We start from the raw sequence: 23,621 nt of genomic DNA on the forward strand, positions 1-23,621 counted from the left end.
CTGGTTTCACGATAATCAGTGAGCTACGCCTCGGGAGACACCTCCCACCTGCATGAATCAGCCGTAACGGGTGCATCGGCACTAGTTAGAGAACTACAAAAACAGCCTTCAGAGTGGAGCATCGTTGAAAAAATAATAAGCTCCCAAATAATAAGCTCCCGAATAGGTAAACCCCGGCTGTAAGCTTCAGTTTGTGATACACACAATTTTTTAGCTAACCACTTGGCAGGTTCAAGAAGGAAGCAGGTAGAGTTTACCGGATTTGTGTGTGTGTGTGTGTGTGTGTCCAATCCACTGCAGGAGCGCTGTCAGATTAACGTTGCCTCGAACTGTTTGTGTTTATTAGCCGGCTGCATAACACCGACTGCATAACAGAGTTAGGAGGAGGCATTAGAGAGAAGAGGACACACGGGATTTATTTGATTCACATTTTAAACTCCCCCCAGAAGAGAGTTGTTTTGCGATAACTGTAAACATGGAAATAAGGATTGTGTAACGGGGTTTATTGCGTGACGGGTGTGTTCCCCACGAAACGTGACGCAGCGTGTGCGACGGCCCAGTCTGTCCAAAAAACTTTCACATTCTTGAGAATCTATGAGCTGACTTCCTGCCAGCGAGTCGAGATCATTACCTCATTCCTCTGAAACTCAATAATGGAAGCGGCGCTCCGGTGCATCACAGTTCAAAAGGAGATTCAGCGGACGCACAGAGAGCCGAGGCCCAGCTGTTGCCACAAAGCTTGTCTGTACACCACATTCTTTAAAACAAAAAAGGTATGGCCGTGATCCAAGAAACAAAATCATTTACAATCCATCTTACAAACTTCTTTTGATTTTTGAAATCCATTTTCTTTCAGGGGAATGTTGTCGTACATCAAATGAACGCACAACATGATATGCAAGTCATCTCTGGCATGGAGTCTCAGAGGAAGCCAACATTCAGACACGGTACAGACGATTATGGACACACACACAATGGACAAGCTCAGTTATGACGGAGGATTGCAGGCACCTTATTAAAAGCACATGTTTAAGAGTGTGTGTGCATGTATATGTGTGTGTGTGGACAAAGCCTTATGATTCACCCTGTCCTGTCTTGTTTGCTTGAAAAAGGCAGACAGACTCCACACTGGGCGGTACGAGTCACGGTACTTTAAAGTTACCGATGTTATTTTCCTCTCATGTTTTGACTCTACAGTCGTAGGTATCTAGACTTCTTTAAGGATCAAATGTAGCAGAGGATCAAAAACTAATTGTTCTTCATAAAGGTCGCACCAGACAATGTCAGTGGAATTTTTATTTTATATGAATAAGAAAGTGTTGTTTCGTCTTTTAAAGGTTTAATAGACTCACTTGAAATCAAAATGTAGACAGTTAAAGACTTTTATTGAAAAACATATCTATATTTCTTAAATATAAAGAATCATACCATCGCGAGTGTCAAAAACATGTGAAACGATGCCAGGTCCTTATCGTCCGTACGACAGGCAGCATCGGTGAATCCTCGACATATTTCAGTCACTCGGTTGTCTCAAAATCCATAAAGTCGGTGCGGTTCCTATCAAGATCACGCTAATTCATACATTCACTTTCCAACGCCGGAACGTCTCCTCTGGGCTGCCTTTTGAAATCCGCCAGGTCGGCTCACTGAGTTATGCGAAGCCCCTTTCAGCAGCAACGACTGCGCATAACTCAGCGTGAATATCAAACCGACTGACCGCATCAAGCCACTCGGTCCATACCGCTTTTGTCAGCATGTAATCAAGTTGATGGGCTGCAGCGGCATCACAGAGAGGATAAAACGAGCGTTTTGATTTATAAATACGGTTTGCGGTATTTGACGTCAGTGTCCATAAATTGTATGAGAGAAAATGGAGAAGTTGTGTGGAGGAGAATTGTCGCCGCGACAGTTCGTGGAAGTAGCCGCCTGCAGTCATTGATTTTCAATAAATATTTGAAAGGCGAGTTTCTCTTGAATTGAATTAAACCGCCGGACCAAAGACTGACCCGCTTCCTCGTGTGCTGTAATGTTTGGTCCTGTACACATTGCCCCGTGGTTATGAAGAGAAAACACGGGGACTATTTCTACCAATCTGCCTCCCCCCACCTCCATCTTTTCCTCCTCTGAGGCGTCTCCATCCATCTGCCCCTCTGTCCCGTCCTAATCTTTCATCAAGCACCCAGAGCTTGTTTATGAGCGCTCTGCCTTCCAATCTCTCCATTCATCTTTCACTTCTCGCCCTCCATCCCTCCGTCATCCATCCATCCGTTATTTATCCTCGAGGCCCAGACAATGACGACTGTTCCCTGGAACTAAATGTTTTCCCCCCTCGTGCGTTTCTCCCTCCTCCTCCTCCTCAACACGCTTCATTTTTGGTCAAAGCCCAGCAGTATGAGCGTCTGCTTGAGCGCCGTCTCCTCCACGAACCTGGCGTCCACGTTCTCCTGCTCCTCGAAAGGGTTCAGAGCTGCAACACAGGAAGAAGGAGTTGGGGAGAGACTCGGCTTCTTACAGAGGAGAGGACACAAGCGCACACCTCCTTCCTTCCAGAGAGCGCACATAAACCGTCTTAATCCTCCGAAGGTATCTAAGACCCACGCTCACACACACACACACACTGTGCACTACCTTGTTCCTCGATGTCGGAGAGTATTTTTGCCAGGTAGGTGAGGGGCAGAAACTCGGGTCTGAAGCTGGTCTTGTCTCTGCTGGTGAACGCACATCCCTGAAGGAGGAAGACGAAACATCAACACCACCGTGAGCTCCGCAGTTTCCAGGGACGCACACAGTCGAGACAAATCGGCAGCAAATCCCCCAACGAGTCCCGTCGACTCACTCGGGTTTCTCTTCTGCGCGAAGTTGGCGGGAGTTGAACTCGTTAAGCAGCCGCGATACGTTTGCATCTGCCATCGAGACTGACTGAAAGCAGCAGCCAATGGCGTCATGAAGCGGGAGGGGGGGGGTCACGTTGGATAGAGAAGGCCAAAGAGGACCTTTTCTTCTTTTTTCTTCTCCATTATTGCAGAAAGAAACGCTTTTTCTGAAGTTAATCATTTTAGAGCTGCAAGGACTCCCTGTCAGAAACTCGTGATAATAGCCCATCACAAGTTTCCAGAGCCCAAGGGGATTACGAAAAAAAGCTTCTCTTGTCCGACCAACAGTGTAATATCCAAAGTTTGAATCTATGAAAGATATAAAAATGAGAAAACTTCGCTCATCCAATCCTGTACTTAAAGCTCAACTACTGCCATTCGCACAAGCCTCAGCTGTATTTTGTGCTTATTGCTAATTAGCAAATGTTGTGTGCCGGTGCGTTTAGTGTGTGCGTCACTCTCTGCAGCTTGTGTGACACCCGGCGTTACCTTGTTGTTGCGTTTCTCCAGCAGCGTCCTGGCATAATCTCTGGAGATCGAAGCCGAGCTGACAGGATGGTCCCACATATGGTAGATCCTCTGCGCCATAGGCTACACACACACACACACACACACACACACAGTTTAGTGAATAAGTGAACATCTGTCCTTTTATATTGTTCCACTTGGATCTCAAAGCCATTGTTGAGTTGACCGCTAATGAGGGATTCTAGAGAAACCATATTCTCCAGTGTTGTTGAGCAAACAGAGACGACGCATGTGACTGACAATAAGGTTGAGATGAGATTTAAAATACCTCGATATAGACGCACAAGGCATAGAGTCGGTGTGCCTCTTATATATTTGTTACTGTAGAAGTGTGAAGTATAATATGAGGCTTACTGGAACTCCATGGGCTTTAAAGATGTCTATAACACAAGTGATGGGAGTGCCGGGTTTAGCCTAGGGATATAGGTGTGTGTGTGTGTGTGTGCGCATCTGCTAAATCTTTCCTGCCTGCCAAACTCACCCAACAAAAGTCTGACGGGCAGGAAACAGAACAGAGACACTAAACACTCAACATTCCTCTGACCACGATGCGGACGGAACACACACGCACACACACACACACACACATTCCTAACTCCAGAAGAAATATACTCTGTCCACATGGGAAAATGGAAGTTACACAAGGGTTAGGGACACACACACACACACCAGCCGGTTACACACGTGCTTTGAGGGGGACTTCAGGGATATGAGAACCAGAATAACTTCAAACTCCTAGTTGGACCTGAGTGGGACGTTCAGGGAGAGAACCATTGGAGAAAAGAGGATCAAAACTGTCCCCATGACTAAGAGATGGGATTACAACGGCCTCGAGAAACTCCCTCCGGCCTCCGACTGCTACTGTTCCCCATGTCCTCCAACTTTGTATCATCATCATCATCATCATTATTTGGATGGCAGACTCCTCTCAACTACTCCTGGACCTACATAAAAACCTGAATGTTTGACACACACACACACAGAAGTACCTCAGGGAGTCTCTTGAGTATGCTGAACTTCAGTCTCTCGTTGGCGTCGCTGTTGTCCAAATCTAAACACAGACCGAGGTAAAAAGAGGACATCACTCTCTATACTTGTATATCGAAATAATTTGCTCAAAATCCTTTGAAATTAAATATTGGATGAAATATTCCATTTCCTTTATCTGGAGACACTTCATGTAAAATCAACACAATCAACAAAAGCCAAGATCTCTTGCTGTAACGACTATAAATCTTTTTTCCCATGTCGATTACCCAGGGTAGAAAAACAAAGAATTAAGGAGGGAAATTTCCATTTTATAGAAAACAGAAAGCGTTGTGTGGAGTCGAGGCTTCGCAGATGATCCCTCAGGAAAGCCACGTCTGAGTCAGCAACACCGTCTTATCTTGGCTTTAGGACATTTTCACAGAATCTATTGTTTAGTGTTGCAGTGAGATCCATCCATTCAAAACGAGCAGAGGGCCTCTGACATCCTTTTAGCCGGCATAAAGGAAGCAAATAAACAACAACACAGAAGCCGACTTCTCAAGGCGAGCAGATGATAAATTAGGAGTTCTTGCCAGATTATTCATCTTTTCTTTCAGTTCAGTCGGCCAGCACACCATTTTGGTCCGGACGGAAACATCTAAACAGCCTCTGGTCGTATTATCATAAAGCTTCGTACAGACATTCGTATTCCTAAGAGGATCTTTCCTCACCAGGTTGATATGCAACAACAAAATGTGAAGTTTAATCAGAGATATGGACCAGCAGTTTGAAAAGGACCGAGCTAAGTAAGACTGGTTAGATTGGGAAATTCTCGATGAGACGGTGTGTGTGTGTTTGTAATGAGGCAGAACGTTAACATCTGCACAGTCCAGGATTAAATACTAGAAGTCTAAATAGATTAATACTTATTTGATCAATTCCTTGGAAGAAGTGGCGAAGGAACCCGAAGACTTGAAACGTCCTTTTCTCTCACAATGAAGTTTGAAACCATTTAGACCCGAGACTAGAAACGACACACACTCAGACACACTAAATAAACAGCGTCGATGTTTTTGAGTACGTTACTGAATCCCCATTGGTCGGGAACATTAACCTCTGACCTCTCTGCACAAACGATGACAAAGAAAAGAGGGCGTGTCTCGCGTATTTCGTGACTCGGCGTGGTAAACGTTCACACGTGATATAATAAGTCGCGTAATCATCCGCCGACGTCGCTCGCAGCTCCGGGGCGTGTGCTGCTGCTGCAGGTGCAGAGGTCACGACATCACCCTGATAAATCATTCTGAATTAATTCATGACATTTTTAATCATTCTTAAACTTAATGAGGCTACCAAATAGTGTGCCAGCTGGTTCTTTGATGGATGTTAACAAATGAGAAAAAAAATGAACTCAATGCAAAAAACTGAACGAAAATGAAAAATATAAAGATTAAATAAGAAATTGCGTTTTAATCAAATAGATCATATTAGAGGCTCCACATTAGAGACTCATGGTTGTGTGGGTTTGGGAGTTTTTTGGGGGTAATTCAGGGTAAATCATCCAGCCATCTGTGGTAATGCTGACACATATTACTGAATGCTGAGAGGATCAGAAATAATAAATACATAATTTGACCACTTAACAAAAAATAAATCAAGTTTTGCAAGTTTTAGGGGAAAGTAAAAAGGACTATAAATCACCAGCCACATTAGCAGCTCTGTGCGGTGCGTTGAGCTCTGGTCACTTTAGTATTCCAGCCACTAACGGATCGGGGTTTCCACTGGACAACTCAAAAAGAGAAATAGATAGAGTTGACAGCACTGAACAACGTGTTAGCAGGAGACCTTCCCCTCACACCGAGACCACCATAGTGGGTTTCACAAAACCAGCATCCAGGACGATCAACTTGAGCTCGGCACAAATCACTTTCATCCTTCATCCACCGCCGACATTCTGGTGCTGATAAGTATTCAGAGGTGCCGCCAGATTTGTAACTAACATTCCCAAAAAGGGTTAGAGGCTGCACTTTTCACAGCTTCAGACAAACCTCATTTTAGTAAAATGCTGACTTGACGTTTGTGGAATGTTTTCACTTTTTCAATCACCCTCTGAATCCATTCCTCGATTTATTTGCCTCTCGTCGTCAAAGGAGAGAAACCAACACAAAGAGAAAGAGCCTCGTGCCCCTTAACGACAACCTATAATAAGCTCCCCGCTTCATGAATGATTTCACGTTTTAAACGCGGTTTGATCGACACCGATGGTACAATAACGAGAGGCGTGGAAACACTGAAGACGGTTTCTGATTTAATGAGCAATTTGGTCTGCATTTATCACCTTGAGCACAAACACAAGTTTGTGTTATTCTGTTGTTTGCTATCATATCTTTTACAATTTTGATTTCGAAGCGTTTGTATATTTATTATTACAACATGCCAGAAAACGTTTAAACAAAGATTTTTTTTTTTTTTTTTTTTTAATGGGACAAATTTAAATCTTGACCTTTTGGTGGTACAACACAATACATATATATTATAGATATTTATACAATAAATATATATTGAAATATAATAATAATAATATATATATATATATATACACACACACAATAAATATATGTTTGTATATATTTTTTATTTTGTTTTCTCTGTATATTTAGTATTCTAGTATTGTTATTGTATTTTATTTGTATTTTCTATTAATGCTCTAATGTGCATCCGCTCCTGTGATCCTGAAATTATATTATATTAATATAGGAATATCTAATCTAATCTAATCCTGAGAGGAACACAAACGTCTGTACAAAATGATATAGCAATCCATCCAATAGTTGTGGACGTCATTCAGTCTGGACTGAAGAGAGGGGGATGATGAAATGATTGAAAACGTCTCCCATGTGCATGAAAGTCACTGCGTGTGTGTGTGTGTGTGTGTGTGTGTGTGTGTGTGTGTGCGTGTGCTGTACCTGTCATGACCCGAGACACGAAGGTCTCCGTGAGCTGCAGGAAGCCGTGATCGACGTACTGGAGGAAGGTGTTATGAGGCAGGCAGCGCACGGCGAACACTGCCAACAGGGTGTGGTAGCCTGGGGAGAGCAGGGGAGGGCAGGTGAAGAGCGAGAAACTGTTGATGTCTCTGAAAACAAACAAAGGAAGTGAGGAAGTAAAACTACACGGGGGAGTCGACGGCGGCCGTGCACCCAGAACCGGCGGCGCTTTGAGCTTCACGCTGTCGTCAGCAGGAAGATGTTCGGCAGGTGCTGGTCGCGTGGTTAAAACCACAGACGACCTCACTCATTTTAAATATCTTATATTTATCCCACAAAAAAACGACACGGGCTCAGTGTGCCTGCTGTTCTACAGCTTCGCTCCCAATGTACTCGCATTAACACCCGCAGCCTCAGAGTCAACCTGCTGCCTTGCTCCAGGGCATGAGTCTCTTCCTCTTGTTGCCAGACAAGGACTCAGAGCTGCCAAGTGACGAGCAACTAAAGTCATGGGAGTGTGTAACAGGGGCTGGTGATATGGCCAACACTGGACAATGAATTCAAATTATTGAAAGTGAATTCACACTCTGCTTTGCGCTATGCTAATGTGGTGCTATGCTAATGTTGTGCTATGCTAATGTTGTGCTATGCTAATGTTTTAACATATTTTTGGTTACATTAGTGCTAAAGAGGAGCAGGTCTGTTGTCCCTCAGTGCAGAGACACATTGTTATTCTGAGACAGAGACCGACTGGATTATAGTAACTAAAGGTTTATATGTGTGTTTGTGCGAGTGTGTGTGTGTGTGTGTGTGTGTGTGTGTGTGGTACCTGGAGGGAGGGGCAGGCAGAGGCCCCTCGTGGCTTCCAGGATCCGAAACATGAAGTGAAACACAGACCACTCGGCTGGACTGCCCCGTTGCGTGCTAAACACACACACACACACACACACACACACACACACACATACTTTATGTAACGTGAGTGCACACGTGAAGAAGGGTAATCAACAGTTTGCTTGCTCATGTGGACACACAAACAGTGGGGAGGGATGGAGGGTCTGGAGTACGCATGCGTGAAGATGAATATACACACACACACAGTCGGTGCTTTATACGTTATATTACATTGAAGGAAACACACACTGACGAGGAGGGCTACTCACAGGCACAAAACACGAGGGCCCAGTTTGTACTTCAGCCAGACGGATTCCAGCATGTGTCTGATGAGCTCCAGCTACACACACACACACACACACGTTAGTGCTTTCGGGAAAGAGATGCTCGATTAGAATCAAATGAAACGCGACATCTTTCTGCCACAACAATGTTTTTCTATGTGGAAATGAACACTTGTTCGATGACCGGCTTCCTCGCTTCCCTCTTTTTTTTTTTTTTTTTACACTTCCCATAATATTTCCACTGTCAACAGGGCGGTGCGATCAGACCTTTCACACTCGTCCACATCGTTTCGCAACACGTCTTTCCGCACACAGGATCATGTGAATGCACTTGACTCATGTGAAACGTGCTGCAGCACACACACACACACACGTACGTGTAGAATAACAGGAAGGCGATGTGCCTCCTCCACTTCCTGCACACCGGTGGGAAACCCTCCACCCATGTCCTCCACCGACATCAGGGAAATCCAATTAGCTTCACTTATGTAACGAACTTGCCAAAAATTAAAAAAGTGCCGTCAAAGACAAATAATCCTGATCACTTTTTCCCTTTTGCTGTTTTTAAACTTCTCCTGCACATATTTAACATCCTTCAATAAGTTTATTACAATGACGTGTTTGTGTAATTAGCTCATTTTTAATGAACAATCTTTCATGCCTTCTGGACCCACGCTATAGAACAAATTTATAAATAGAAGGTGTCTCATTGCTTATGTAATCCAGGATCCTGAAGATAAAACGAGTCAAAAGGGAAACAAATATGTAGAGATATAAACAAAAGTCAAAGATTTAAACTCATGCACACTATCCCCAGTGTAACGTTACGCGGTGCGTCTTAATGAGCCTCGGTCAAAAGTAGAACAACCTTGGGTATAGAATGACCTTTTTCTGCATAATTGTGACTATTGCAGCTTATTTCAATTTGTTTAATTTATTTCCATACGTCTTCCTGAACAGTAATCCCATTCAGCTATTAGCGGGTTGTTCTTTGCTCAGACATTGTCTGCGTTATAAAGACAAATTCATCTCACGTGTCTGTAGCAACAGGAATGAGAAATAAATAACTGACAATAATGCGCTGCAGAGCTGTAATCTATCATAGCAGAAGTTCCCTTGCTCTTAAAAGCTGTAATCTATTTCACCCTCAACTTCTCCCCCGAGTCAACGCGGCCATTAGTCTCAATAAGCACCGACAACAGAGGTAGATGTTCTTTATTTGTGGAGGGGAAGTCAGCCCTCATTGGAAATGTACCTCCCTGAGTTTTTAGAGCATGAGTCAGCTTGATGTGGAAGCACATCTGGCATCTTGAGTTACTCGAGGAAAACGTTCCTGAAGGATGTTTCTTATGGGTCCTTTAGTGTGCGGTGTTTTAATAAACCCTGCTCTCCCTGATGAGACACTTTTTCATTTTCACTCGTCTGAATGAATTCAATAAGAACCGCGTTTGCCAGGATGCAGGGCGATGCCAAAAATGATTACGTCCGTGCCGTTCTCTATTACTTTCATTTGGAGTCTGGCGGGCGCAGGTAGAAACTCATAAGCCCGTCGTACGCCGCCGACCTATCCAGCGGAGAGCACGCGGGATTTGTTTTGTCTCTTTTACTCTGTCATTTGCAATTCCATAAAGTCCCGGAACGTGGTGCTTCCTGCTTTCTATTCAATTCCAGCCTTACCCTTGGCCTGATTTAATACCGTTGTGTTGATATATGCTCTATGTCTGCTTTCAGCGGCTCCTAGCTGTGAAGGGATTTACTTCCCAGGAATACTAAAGACTGACTTCCCTGAACCAAGTACCTCTCTATAGGGCGCTAAGACGGTAACGTCTTTCCACTCGCTTATGCAGATCCCTGCCGCTCGGTGGGTGTCTACAGTGACACTCGTGTGCATAAATATATGAGATGGACATTGTGTTTCCACCCCATCTCCACACAAAGTCCCTGAGTGGTTGAGGAAACATGTCTTAACCAGAGACACGTTTGTTTTAGAGGACTGAAGCGGCGACCTGATGGCTTCCAGCAACCCCTCTCTAATCTGAAGAGCACACATCCATCCATCCGTCCGTCAGAGCATTTAACTAAAGTGGAGAACTCGCTGCCTTTTCCACGCTGTGAGTGGCACTTAACCTTGCCCAAAAAGAGTAAGGGCAAACATGAAATAAACATAACCCCCAAGAATGATGCACCTCAAAATAAAAAAAAGGGTTTGCAGGAGTATAAGCAGCTCCTGAACCGCTCCTTATCTGTGCAACACATACACACACACGCACTCACACACACACAGTGTACCAACCAGTTTGGCTACGTAGTTGACAACCAGCAAGTCGATCTTCTTCTTCCCCATACGAGGCAGGTGTCTGTTGAGATGCTCTCGGAGCTTGTCGACCGTCTGCAATGTTAAAAACACACCGGTTATTTTCTGTGTGTGAAAAATAACGCGTTAACTCAGTTAATTCAATTACAGGTTTAACTTTTTTTTTTTTTTTTTTATTTTAACATGCAGAATGAGCTTCAAATCCGTGTGTTGTTGGTGCGAGACGAAAAAAAAAAAAACTTGCAAAAAAATGAGCAATACTTACACATCTGAACTGAACTCCTGTCATTCTCATACAGGCGGTCTGTTCATCCGGTAATGATCTTTCACACCCCACCGAAACCTTATTCACTTTTACTTACTGTTGATCATCAGGGGTCTCAACACGTCGATCGCGACCTGCCAGTCGACGCGGGCGCGGCATCGTAGAGATCACATTAATTAAAAAGGCCCCCCCGCCCATACATGTTCTCTCGAGCATTTTTTTGTTTATTTATTAAACTACTGTTGTTGATCGTCTCCATCTCCACAGCAGCATGTTGTCTCTTCTTCTCTTTGCATTGCGTATATCATTATCTCCATTAATATTTAAATAGAATTATTATTAGTTTTCTTTAGCTTAAGTGTGAGGTTATGTTTGTGTTTTTGACCTACTAAATAAAAAATTTAAAAAAAAAAAAAAATAAATAATTTGACACAGTGAAAAACAGCAGACAAACAAACAAAAAAATACCAACATTAAACAACATTAAACATTGAATTGAAACAAATTGAACATTGGGTTAAAGGGATTTAGGATGAAGATGTTATGTTGGATGAAAAATGTTGAACTGTTCCATATGGAAGAAAACCACTCAATAGTTGCAGCACCACTGTATGTTAAATGTATATTGTATTAATGAATATATTGCCAAAATATAAATCAAATAATATATATAATATTAATAATGATTATATATATAATCCCATGATTAATGTGATTAACCATAAACCTATTTTAATAACCCTTATAAAAAATAGTTATTTTCTGTGTGTGCGTGTATGTGTGTATGTGTGTGTGTGTATGCAGCCTTCTGTAAATGTTGTGTTTGTGCGTTTAAAGAATACTTTGCTGTGCACTCAGCAGGGTCAAATTGAGTGCAGCTTCACTTTTCCCTTGAATACGAAATAAGTCCCAAAATTGATTTAACCATGGACTAGGAAAGGAGGGAAGGAGGGAAGAGGGGAGACCTGTGGATGTGAGAGGTGGAAAAGTACACAAGACGAGTCTATAGACAGTTAACAGAATCACTTGATATCCTTCAGGGAGGAAAAGGAGGAATGAGGAGGAGACAGAAGGGAGGAGAGAGAAGGAGTGACAGGAAAGAGAGGAAGGGTTAAAGTAATGATGGAGGAAGCGACGGAGGGAGAAAAAAAAGAGAGAAAGGAAAGGAGGACTGGATCATTCTAAGAATAGCTGAGCGACTGCTAGCATCTCACCTGAACTCCATTAAATTGAAGCCATCTTCTCTTTCCAAACTATGCTGAGCACAGGGAAACCGAGAGGAGATCGAAATGTCCATCAAACAGCGTACAGTTCAAAATTTTTTTTTTTTTAAAGATGCACCTTTTTACAAAAAGCGCTGACTCATCTGAAGCGTAACATGGGTTTGGCCTTAAAAGATGACTGTGGTGGGAAAGGGTCGGCTGTCAGCGTTTCACTATGGATCTTTAGTGGTCTCTACATCAGCACATGGCGGAGGGAGAATTCCCCTGGCTGGTGAATGTCAACAATCTGGGACGCTCAATGCATCCACGGAGGAGTTCACCACGCAGACACTTTCTCCACTGTGTGCTGCAGTGCGTGTCAGCGGAGAGGGAGAAGACACACGGTGTACATCATTTAAAAAGGACGTCAAAGACGCCGTAGTATCTCAAAAGCAACAATGAGTGGTTCGTTATTTTCTATTCCGCTGCTGCTTTTTGAAATTTTGGAGTGGCGAGATGTTAACCACAGTCTTTATTTTTTTTCGGAAGGCTAATAGAGGCTTCCTGCTTTTGAAATATCTGCTTGTTTCGTCTTGACTGGTTCTTTTTTTTTTACGGAATGATTCATTTGGTTTACAGCATCTCTCACAAGTGATGCTTTTCAAAAGCGAGCGCGTTACGACTCAAAGCCTTCGTGGAATCTGTTGAATGGCTTTCTTACTTCCAGAGGATTCTGGTGCTACATTACGGCCGTATATTGGTATGCGAAGGCAGAGCTGATTGTAGATGGTAGACTGGGACCACTTTTTATGAAAGTTTAGTTACATCCGACTTGAGCTTAAAAACATGGAGAAAGACTGAAAGCTAATCAAGCACTAATTCCTCACATCAGCCAGAGACCGTCATTTTTGGGTAATTCAATGCTACCTTGTCAACTCGGTGTTTCCAACCCTCGTACTACCAACTCTGTAGAGTAACGCGCTCGGAGCCACAGTCCCAAATTATCAAAAATGTGGATGTGGCTGAGGTCAACCACTCCACACCAAACTCAAGATAAAGAAATTAATTCCTTTATCCACCTGCCTTTGTGCACAAGGTCACCTTCACGTTAGAAAAAGAGCGAATCTTCCCTTAAAAAAATTGGAATTATACGATTGTCTTGCATTTTGATTTTCCCTTTATAGAAACTCGGCGTCTAGCCTAAGCTCCTTTGAGCAGAGTGTGTGTATGGTCGTGTGTTGTAGCCTCTGACTCACCAGGCCTATGAGCGCCCTCTGTTCATGGTCCTCCTCTTGGAAAAGTGGCACCAGCTTCTTATCTGGAGGAGAGAGACACGGCAGTAGCGGGAACGTGCACATAAAAGAGACGTTTGAAGAAACCTTTGATGATGCAGCCACGCGAGACTGAACACTACAGGTAGCCTCAAGTGTGTCAGCGCAGTAACATTATTTTTAAAAAGCCATTAGTAGGAACGGATGAAACCCAGAGTCTGACTTGTTATGGCCTTAATAAAGGAAGTAGACGTTAATGGACTGTTCTGGATGACTGTTCGCTTTAAAAATACATCTCGATGCCTGGAGGTTATGGCTGCAATCCTGCCGAGTCCCGTGTGTGTGTGTGTGCGTGCGTGTGTGTTATCAGCCACACAAAAGTGGACCATGCTCCAGCTGGGTCACTTTAGATGAATTGTTGCAGACACACACACCATCTTTTGACCCCAGGCGTTTTGATGTTACAGTGTAATATGTTACAAATATAAATATCACTTGCAGGGCGTGATACATGTGATGTATGCCTGTCAGAAGTTCATAGTTATTTCAAGTTTTAAATTGAAATATCTTTAAATGTTCTTATTCTGAGCTTTTTATGTCAATGTACATGGACACACATACACACACATGTACACACACACACACACACACTAACCATTCGTCCTCTGATACGAGGTGATCTCATTCATCAGACTTGAAGCATTGTTGAATAATGAATGACTAGATCAAAAAACACATTTTCAAAATGTGTGTTAATTATTTAGGTAAAATACTAAACTATATGCTAGTTCCAGCAAATTAAAATAAGCCGATTGTCTTTATTTTATATTCTTGTGGATGGGATCTCTTTTGATTCTGCTCACTTGGTCCAACTCATCAGAGCCGTTGGCACTTTTGGGATGTCAGTCCACCACTTTTGTGCATAAATATCCACAACTTTGAGATTGCGGAGAAATGTGTTGCAGATACCTCTGGAGCTCAGAGGATGAACCGTAAGGACTCTGGTGATCCTCGGACTTTTCATCTAGCGCCACCAGGAGGTAGAGAGTGAAATATCTCAACATCTATACTGGACGGATTGGTACAGACATCGGTATTTCACGGGAGATTTATATCTACTTACAGTATATATATATATATATATATATCCGTGACTCCTTCAGTGCCAACATGAGAACAAATGGGAGCGATCAAAAAGCCTCGGCATGGATTGGAAACAGATAAACTGTTGGAAATAAGTGCGGCAGCTTCTTACACGAGCGCCATCATCTGTGTAAAAGTGATGAAGAGGAGTGTGTGTGTGTTTTACAAGTGAATCTGAGGGAGGCTCTGAATGTCTGAGATCATCTCGAAGAAGAAGAAGAAGGTAGATAAATCCCCACCTTTATATAATTGAAGCATTCTTCAACTCCACTCTTTTAAAATGCCCTTTCACTCTCTCACCTCTCCTCTTCCACCTTTTTGTACCCAACCTCCCTCCCAAGATAGATTAGTGTGGCGCTTCTGTTTAGTTGAATTCTCCAGTGGGCATGAAGAATGCGACCTCTGAAGAACACACAAACCCAAACACACTCGCACACACTTTTGAGCTCCATTATCAGCCAAGGTTTTGTGTTGTTATTTATGATATTCACACTCCCTGCATTGTGTGTGTGTGCGTGTGTGCCCATGTGTTGCATCTCTGGATTTAAGTTTCTAAGTGTGTGTGTGTGTTCAAGCAGTCTTACCAAGACACCAGGTGTCCACCATTGATAGAACTCTACAAAAAAAGAAGAAAAGCTTTGTGTGAAAACAATCCCTCAAGCTGGCATTATAATAAGAGTCTTATAATTCCCGCTGTAAGCCGAGGCCCTATTATGTTTCACTGCTGCAGTCAAAAATATATATCAAAACTATAAAAGCACAAAGTCTGTCTCCAGGTGCTGGAATTTGGCCTGGAGGAAGGAAGATGAACTAATTATAAACCAAAAAGGCTTTCGGTTTGATCCCCGGTACAAACAGGACGGAGTTATATTTAATTCAAAGCAGGTATTTCATCAAGTCACTTATTTAAAAGCTGTTGAAGTTGTACTCTCCTTTCTAAAGGTATTTCAAATGAAGGGGGATAGTTCAGTCAGAGAGTAGCCTGTTAACAGGGTTTAAACGGGTCACTCCTGCGGATAACACGGCAGAGCACTTGGGCTTTGTGTAAAGTTTAAGGAGTTTGTGCAGATAGTCACAGCGGTCCATTTTAAAAAGAGCCAAAGCGTCACCGGCCGAAATAAGAGCTCACGTGACTCCGCTGTGACATTCACACGGTGAGCAGACAGACATCAGACAGTTTTGTGACTTGGGTTATGGTGCACATTTATATTCACTCGGCCTGGCTTAGAGCAGCACACCTATCAAGTCAGCCAAAGGGGCATTAAATTAAGGAATTCATTGTAATTAGAATCCAGACCGGATTAATCAAATAATCTCATCGTAAAGACCCACAAGTACTTTTAAAACTTGTTTCACATCTCTATTGTATTATGCTTCATTCTTCAACTAATTGATTGTGCTTCCAAACTGAATATTAATGTAAGCACATGTGTGAATGTATATCAGCATAGTTAAAGGGTGATGCTGTTGATATTCTGTATTTTTGTTATTGAAAGGAAAAAGACCATGAAAAGCCTAAAACCAATAATGAAATGATTTTTACTCACACATAGTGTCTCTATAGTCATAGCTCGATGTGTGTTATCTCTCAGTGGCATAGAGCGTCACAAATAGCCATTAAAACAAACACCACTGCACCGAGGGACATGTTCCTTCATTATGATAAACATGGCCTCTGAATTTAAAATAAATCCCACGTACATCGCCCTGCTGCTATAAGTAATAAAATTCTCTAAAGGAGCAACTGTTTATTAATCCACAGCTGTAAAATGGTCCCCAACAAAATCCCTGTATGAGTAAGATTGGCTAACAACTAAAGTGCCCATCTGAGGAAGAGCCTGAGGAAGTCAGAATGTACTGGGAAGTGGAGTAAAGCTTTGATGGTTTCCATCTTATTATGGGGTTACATGACAATAATAAAGGATGGCTGCAGCTCAGTGTGTGTTCTACCTCTCACACATTGTAATGTGTGAGGATAGCTGAACTTGAGGAGCAGTTTCATAGCAACTGTTGGTATTTATAGGTGCACAAATTGAATACTTTTCCAAACCCGGTTGTGAGAAGACAGTGCAGGGAACACCATCCAGAGGCACAATCACATCCCCGCTGATGTGCTTCCCTTAACAACGCTCCGGTGGATGGCACACCTACTTCTTTGTGTTCTCCTCCAAGTTATTCCTGTGGCTGGATGGTCTCCTCTCCGACTTCTGAAACAAGCAACAGCATCATGGGAGCGCTGGGAACACGACGGCATTGTTCAGACCCACAGGTACGCCGAGAGAAGGTCAAACACATTATCTGATCCTTCACAACAACAAGCACTTTGAAACCATTATCAGCAATCCATTTAACTTCCAGCGTTGTCATTTCTGTTCATTTATATGCATGAGAGGTTTTTTTGTTGACACAAACACAGACACACAAACACATAAACACACACACTCACCAGTTTCTCCCAGTCAGCTTGTATGTGTGAGGTTCTGTATCTGGGGTTGGGAACAGCGTCCAGATATTTTGTCCTCTCTGTGTTCCACTGCAGCTCTGACCAGAAACCCTGGAGACTTCTGGCCTGCACACAACACACACACACACACATTGAGGAAAATTGCGTGTGAATTGCACGCAAGTAGACACGGTATAATAAAATCACACAGTCTCTCATATCCACGTCTTTTTGAAACGTCTGAATGAAGTCAGCTGTGTTCATTGCCCAGCATTGCATCATACCAGTGTATCTGGAACATGTAATGTAACAAACACAGAGTGTCTCCATTTAATCACCAACCTGCAGGGCAAGCTTTGTGAACTGGTTTTGGAAACTGAACCGACAGTCGGACTCTCGAAGCTCAATAATAACTTTAAAGCAGTTTTAATGTAATGTGTTTAAAAATTTATGTTGTTACCTTGCCTTTGAACACGGATTCAATATGCAGCTCATTGGTGCACAGCACACCAGGGACCTCCAACAGACACGCTAGTATCTCCTAGAATACACACAAAAGACAGACTAGAGTGTGAGTGTGTGTGTGTGTGTGTACTACTCAAGGGAAAAAGAAATAAATAGAAGTGCAAGTGTGTCCTGATTTCATATTCATATCCACATATATATAGTTTATTTTCTATGTCTTTATGCCTGCCGAATTGTATGTACAAGTGTGTATTTATGTGTGTATGCGAGTGTGAGTGTTACCTTCTTGTCGAGTACAGAGGAGTAAGGCAGGACTTTGTCCAGGCAGAGGGACTTCTCATAGCTTATTCTGTACAAAGAGGCTGTTTGTGTGTGTGTGTGTGTGTGTGTGTGTGTGTGTGTGTGTGTGTGTGTAGGAGAAAAAGAGCGAGAGAGAAGTCAGACTCTTATTTTATTTATAACAGTTATGCAGAATTCTTATCTTAAACTTTATTTCAATAGTTCTACACATACTGGTATGCATTAAGATTGATCTCCGCGTTTAATCCATCCGAAGTATTTAAGAGCAGTGGGACCGCTGTGAAACAGTACTTTACTTGATTATAGCCAAAAGGCAGAGAAGCTTTGGATTATTGATAGCGATAAGATTATCTTTTAATAACTACAAGGCACGCCCCAAAAGCGTGTTTTACGGGAACCCCCCTATCAAGGTCTCAGATCGATGCTGCTGCAGTGAGCTTTGCATATGCCGTGCTCCTGTGCCTCTCTGTGGTGGTGGCGTTGTGCAGCGTCGTCTGTCTGGCATCCCCTTGAAGAGGCCCTCCGACCTTTTGTTTTCAAATAAGCTTAATTTTGTAGTGCATGTAGTTTGACACGCATGAGGAGGTTACATAAATTGCATCCTGCCCACGTTTGAGGTTTTTGAATTAGCGCCGGCAGGGATGCTGTGCTGCGGTTCAGCGAATGTGTGTGCGTTTTTCTATCTTTTTTTGTTGAAACAGGCATCTTTGACAAGCACACAGAGATAAGAAAAAAATATATATATATTTTGTTTTTTTGGCTGCAAAACTGTTTTTAGCGTACGAGATAAGCCGGCAATACCGCTGATGTTGCTCACACTAGTCAAGCTGTTGACAGTGAGGATGGTAGTTTTAGTAACATCGTGTATATTGATCGAGTCAGATCCGTGGTGTGCGCTCTCCTTTGTACTCAAGTGATATTGATGTTGTTGTCCTTTGGTGGATTATTGTGTGGATTACCGCCTTGCATGATCTTTTGTTTCTAAACTCCAGGTAAAAGCCTCGAACACTGGGATGAATGTGGTGATCCAGCTTTAGGACAAAGTCACTGTCATGTGCTATAATACAAATATTACATGAGAAAATATCAAACTTACTCGTGAGAAGTGATAGTATTTAGAACATATTTGTTTTCATATGATATGAATGAATAAGATAATGTGAGAGATAAATAAGAGATACAAGAACTGTTAGAGTTGTTAACTCCACATATGGTCGAAGTCTCTGCAGAGATATTATAGGAATACCATAACAATATTATACAGGGCTATAACAATGAATTGCGGGGCTTGCGTCGCGACTTTCAGTAAGTGTACTTGCTGTGTATTGTTCTAACTGATCATATTCTTCAGGGACTGGGGAGGAGGGCCCACAAACAAGGCTCTGCCCCTCTTTGCCTTGAGCTGGCCTGTTTCTGGTCCCTCCACAATCACTACAATATACGAGTGACCACAGGTTAGTCATGTTTCATTTATGAGGTCAACGGAATTGTCTTCGTTTATGGAGGACTTAAAATGTCTTAAGTATAAATTAATTAATTAATTAATACAGAACTAAATAAATAAATGCTTAAATAAATCTATAAATAAATAAATACAGGAATAAATAAATGCTTTAATAAATGTATTAATAAATAAATAAATACTTAAATAAATGTATTAATAAATAAATACAGGAATAAGTAAATATAAGTTATACCTAAACAGGACATCATTAAATAAATCTATTTCTAAATTTCTGTGTTTCTTCATTTATTTATGTCTCTATTTATGTGTCCATCCGTATTTCTTCATTTATTAATGCGTGACATTTATGTGTCCTTGTATGCAAATGAGCTGGGGCTGTCCGAACCTCTGTCTAAAGCATGATTGGTTACAGGAGTGTGATCGCACCTGGTGTGTTATGCTCTATTACTTCTGCCTGGTAAGGAGCTCCAGAATCCAATGATCATCTACTTTCTAGGGGATGACTTGAAATGAATAAGGTGTACCGTTCTGTTTTCTTCAGACATTGCGGACATTCAAATGTGTTGCTGTGTGTCTACTGGGATTTAGACATATTATTGTTCATACTTTTCTCAGCAAACTACAAGTCTCTACAGTCTCTAATTCAGAGTCTCCAGACAGCTTTGGATGCCTGGTAAAAGTCTGAGAAAAGAGTTTTAATAGGCAAACATAGTTAATGAAAGAATCCAGTTGTGTGTCGACAGGAAGTTAGCTGTCTAATAACCACGGGCAGAAGGAGACATACTGTAAAAAGGCAAGAGAGCCAAGACTCCAAAAGGAGGAAGTGAACACAGGAGACTTGCGTCCCTGTGCTTCAGCTGCCACTGACCTAGAATGAACTCCTGAATCTGATCGAAGGATTCAAAGGCGTTCATGTTGCCACACAGCCATTCGATGATCTAGAGGCAGGATAGAAACACAAAGCACACAGGGGTCATCGTGTCGGGAGTGCAACATGAAAGCTGTATAACATGGTCATGTTTCAGTATCCTTAGTTTATGTTCTATCCTTTAAAAGGGGACATATCATGCTCGTTTTAAAGTTTGTACTTTTTCTATTGTATTTTGGGTATCAACTAGAACATGGTTACATATCTTTGATGTTCGAAAAACACATTATACTCATCTCATACTGTCCATTGGAATATAGTTAGTCATCAACTTTTTTAGCGCCTGTCTCTTTAAGCCCCTCCTCCTAAAAAGAGTCCAGTTGGCTCTGATTGGCTTGCATGAAAAATTAAGGATTTCCTCAAAGAATCCCTGCAAATCTCACAGCCACAGCACAGGAGAGAGAAACGTAACTGTGTGTTACCCATTTATGTGCCGTTTAAAATAATATCTATTTTCTAACAATTGCGTGAAGATTAAGAAAAAAAGAGTCGAAGTAGAATAACTTCATTTGCAGAGCAGTCTCTTAAAGTTACAAACTAAAATATAGCAATTTCGCCTTTATTAAAACCACTACGTTTTGTGCCGCTGGCCCCATTAACAGAGTCCACTTGAATACAAAAGCTACGTGAGGTGTCCTATTCCTCAGTCCGAGCCACAATAATGAAACTGGTGACTCATTTAACCTCTAAAGAAAGAATGTATTGTAAACTATCAGAGCAGCTGGAACATCTTAATTTAGGTTGTGGTCATAAAGTCTGAGTGATGGTCAGCGCCCAAACACAATGTCTGCCTCCCACTGTCTCTGTTGGACTCTGTTTGATCTCTGTCCACTTATCTTCTCTCCTGTTCCATTACAGCATCCTGTCTTCTCTTTCTTTTTCCATCTTCCCTCCATCTGCTCACTTTAAACTCAAGATTGACGCCTACTGAAATCACACACCTTTATCCATTTATTTTTTACTTCGCTGTTCATTTCCCTTAAGGGAAAGCACCTTTCAGTGACATAACCATGGAGATTATTATTCAAAGTGAGATGACTGCATTCCCTGTTACATTTCCATTGTCTGATTCTTTTTCTTTTTTGTCTCCTTCTCTTGCATCCACATAGTCGTTCCCTTCTACAAGGAGATATTGTTGAGTTTGTGACTAATTATATTGATTAAAAACCAAAGATATTAATGACTTTATGTTGTTACGAATAAATAATGACCTTTTATTGAATATAAATGCATTTCTGGATCAAGTTCTGTTAGTCCAGATGATGTGTTATGTCTTTATTTGCTATGGGAAAGAGAATACGTTTACCTGCTGCGAACATAGACACAAAAACATGTCAATACGTTTGTCCCGCCTCCGTCGTACCTTCTGCTCCAGCTTTGGGTCATTTCCCATGGAAACCAGCAGGCAGTGGAGGGCGGCCAGGCGCTGAGGGTCCTTCTTACTGCTGGGACACCTTGACAGGTGACATGCAGCAAATTTACTTTTGAGACACAAAGGTAGACGCGCGGGCGGACAGCCAAAGGTCAGGCGCCTCACTCTGATGTATGTGCCATTTTAAAGCGGAGTGAATAAATGAATGGATGGGATGGAAATATTGTCAATGCATGGTGAAAAATAAATAAAGCAAGGGGTCACTGATGAATTGTTGTTGACAGGGATGGTTGAATCCAATGGGTTGGCCAAGCTTCAAGCTAAATCTGTTATTCCATTTATTCCAGAAAGACTCACAAAAAAATGAATGTCCAATTTCCACCTGTCTGCTTCCTGCCTAACTATATCCCCCTCTTCTCCAACACACACACACACACACACACACACACACACACACACACACACACACACACACACACACACACACACACACACACACACACACACACACACACACACACACACACACACACACACACACACACACACACACACACACACACACACACACACACACACACACACACACACACACACACACACGATCCCTCTATGCATTTAAACATCAACTCCAATATACATGCATCCTTCATTTCCACCAAAATTATGAATGATGAATGATGCTCACCTAGAGGTAGTGTCTGGCCGCAGTATCTGCAGCAGGAAGGCGGAGCTTAGCTCAGCAGTGTAGATCCTCCCGCTGGCCATGTCCAGCAGACTGCCGTTGGACTCTTCCTCTGCATGCACCACTGTGATGTTGGCTGACTGACACTGCAGGCCCAGGTCCACGTCTACACCTTGATGTGGTTGAGAGGGACGGGTAGAGAATACGACTGTGTCCGTGAACAAACACACACTTAGAGCTCTGGGATTGTCCAGGTTCTATGTTTAAAAAGCACAAATATTTCAGGACAAAATAGAAGCATGCATTGTAGCTGTAGAGTCCGGAGGTAAACAAACTGCTCCACAGCCATCGCTCAGCGTGGACGTGGTTTGTTTTACCTGAGAGAAACAGGGAGAGACAGAGCATCTCCTGCTGCCTGGTGTTGATACAATGGAGGAAATAGCCCTGCAGATACACCAGGATGTGGTAACCTACATACAAAAATAACACAGCTTTACTACGATTTTCTTTCGGTACACTGTATGCACAACAGACACCTCTATTCATTTGCGTGAGGATGCATGCTCTCGTTTGTATTCGTTTGGTTTGACCGTATAAAAGGGTAAGAGATGCACGTTTGGCAGTGAACCGTCCACAGGCACACGCTTGAGTTGAATTTACAGCGATTCTGAGGCGTGCGCATGGCCGTTTGACATCTGTGTGTGTGTGTGTGTGTGTGTGTGTGTGTGCAGTGACCTATCGGGATGAAGAGCGGATGGAGCTGTGTGGCTCTCTGCGGCGACAGGTCGCTGCCCAGTGACACTCTGAACGTCTTGCTGCAGTCTGCAGGAAATGAGGAAAAAGAAAAACCTCACCTAACCGTCACCTTGTGCTCCAGACAAAAACTGTAACGTGGGAAAGGAGGCGGCAATACAGAATGGGTATTCTACATTATTTCCCGGGACAGTTAGCATACACACCTTTGTGGACTAAAACCACAGTGTAGATTAGTTCCTGTTTGTCCTGGAGAGGTTGGCTGTAGCACACACACATGCTTCCTGTTTACAACACACCGGGACAGAGAAGGTATGAGTCACACAGTAAGTAACATCAGTAATGGATCACGTGCATCATGTCCATCATCACATGGCAATATTCATGATAAGCAATAAGAAAATTGGATCAGTTGTGATGCATTGGGATGGAAAATGTGTTCCCATACCCAATATTAATAGATTTTTTAAAAAGGAATAT

At 42.5% G+C, this 23,621-nt stretch overlaps 1 protein-coding gene across 3 annotated transcripts in view; it reads right to left on the reverse strand.

Moving 5' to 3' along the window:
* Positions 1 to 390: 390 nt before the first annotated feature.
* gsap (gamma-secretase activating protein) overlaps positions 391 to 23,621 on the reverse strand; it is a 28,980-nt gene continuing 5,749 nt past the window's right edge. For 2 of the 3 annotated variants that reach the window (XM_056424677.1, XM_056424676.1), the window contains 20 exons: positions 23,348 to 23,425; positions 23,124 to 23,210; positions 22,766 to 22,858; positions 22,392 to 22,560; positions 21,695 to 21,785; positions 20,272 to 20,341; positions 17,921 to 18,000; positions 17,634 to 17,714; positions 17,177 to 17,299; positions 16,882 to 16,937; positions 15,315 to 15,346; positions 13,573 to 13,634; positions 10,829 to 10,924; positions 8,521 to 8,591; positions 8,187 to 8,281; positions 7,337 to 7,456; positions 4,391 to 4,452; positions 3,363 to 3,464; positions 2,629 to 2,725; positions 391 to 2,467 (listed from right to left, as the gene is read on the reverse strand). In XM_056424677.1, the coding sequence (XP_056280652.1) occupies positions 2,367 to 2,467; positions 2,629 to 2,725; positions 3,363 to 3,464; positions 4,391 to 4,452; positions 7,337 to 7,456; positions 8,187 to 8,281; positions 8,521 to 8,591; positions 10,829 to 10,924; positions 13,573 to 13,634; positions 15,315 to 15,346; positions 16,882 to 16,937; positions 17,177 to 17,299; positions 17,634 to 17,714; positions 17,921 to 18,000; positions 20,272 to 20,341; positions 21,695 to 21,785; positions 22,392 to 22,560; positions 22,766 to 22,858; positions 23,124 to 23,210; positions 23,348 to 23,425 (1,766 nt within the window). In that variant the 3' untranslated portion in view covers positions 391 to 2,366. Of the gene's footprint in view, positions 2,468 to 2,628; positions 2,726 to 3,362; positions 3,465 to 4,390; positions 4,453 to 7,336; positions 7,507 to 8,186; positions 8,282 to 8,520; positions 8,592 to 10,828; positions 10,925 to 13,572; positions 13,635 to 15,314; positions 15,347 to 16,881; positions 16,938 to 17,176; positions 17,300 to 17,633; positions 17,715 to 17,920; positions 18,001 to 20,271; positions 20,342 to 21,694; positions 21,786 to 22,391; positions 22,561 to 22,765; positions 22,859 to 23,123; positions 23,211 to 23,347; positions 23,426 to 23,621 lie in introns of those variants that run through there. The other variant, XR_008833008.1, reaches the window with a different exon arrangement.

This window comes from Pseudoliparis swirei, chromosome 10, assembly GCF_029220125.1.
Source record: "Pseudoliparis swirei isolate HS2019 ecotype Mariana Trench chromosome 10, NWPU_hadal_v1, whole genome shotgun sequence".
Taxonomy (NCBI): domain Eukaryota; kingdom Metazoa; phylum Chordata; class Actinopteri; order Perciformes; family Liparidae; genus Pseudoliparis; species Pseudoliparis swirei.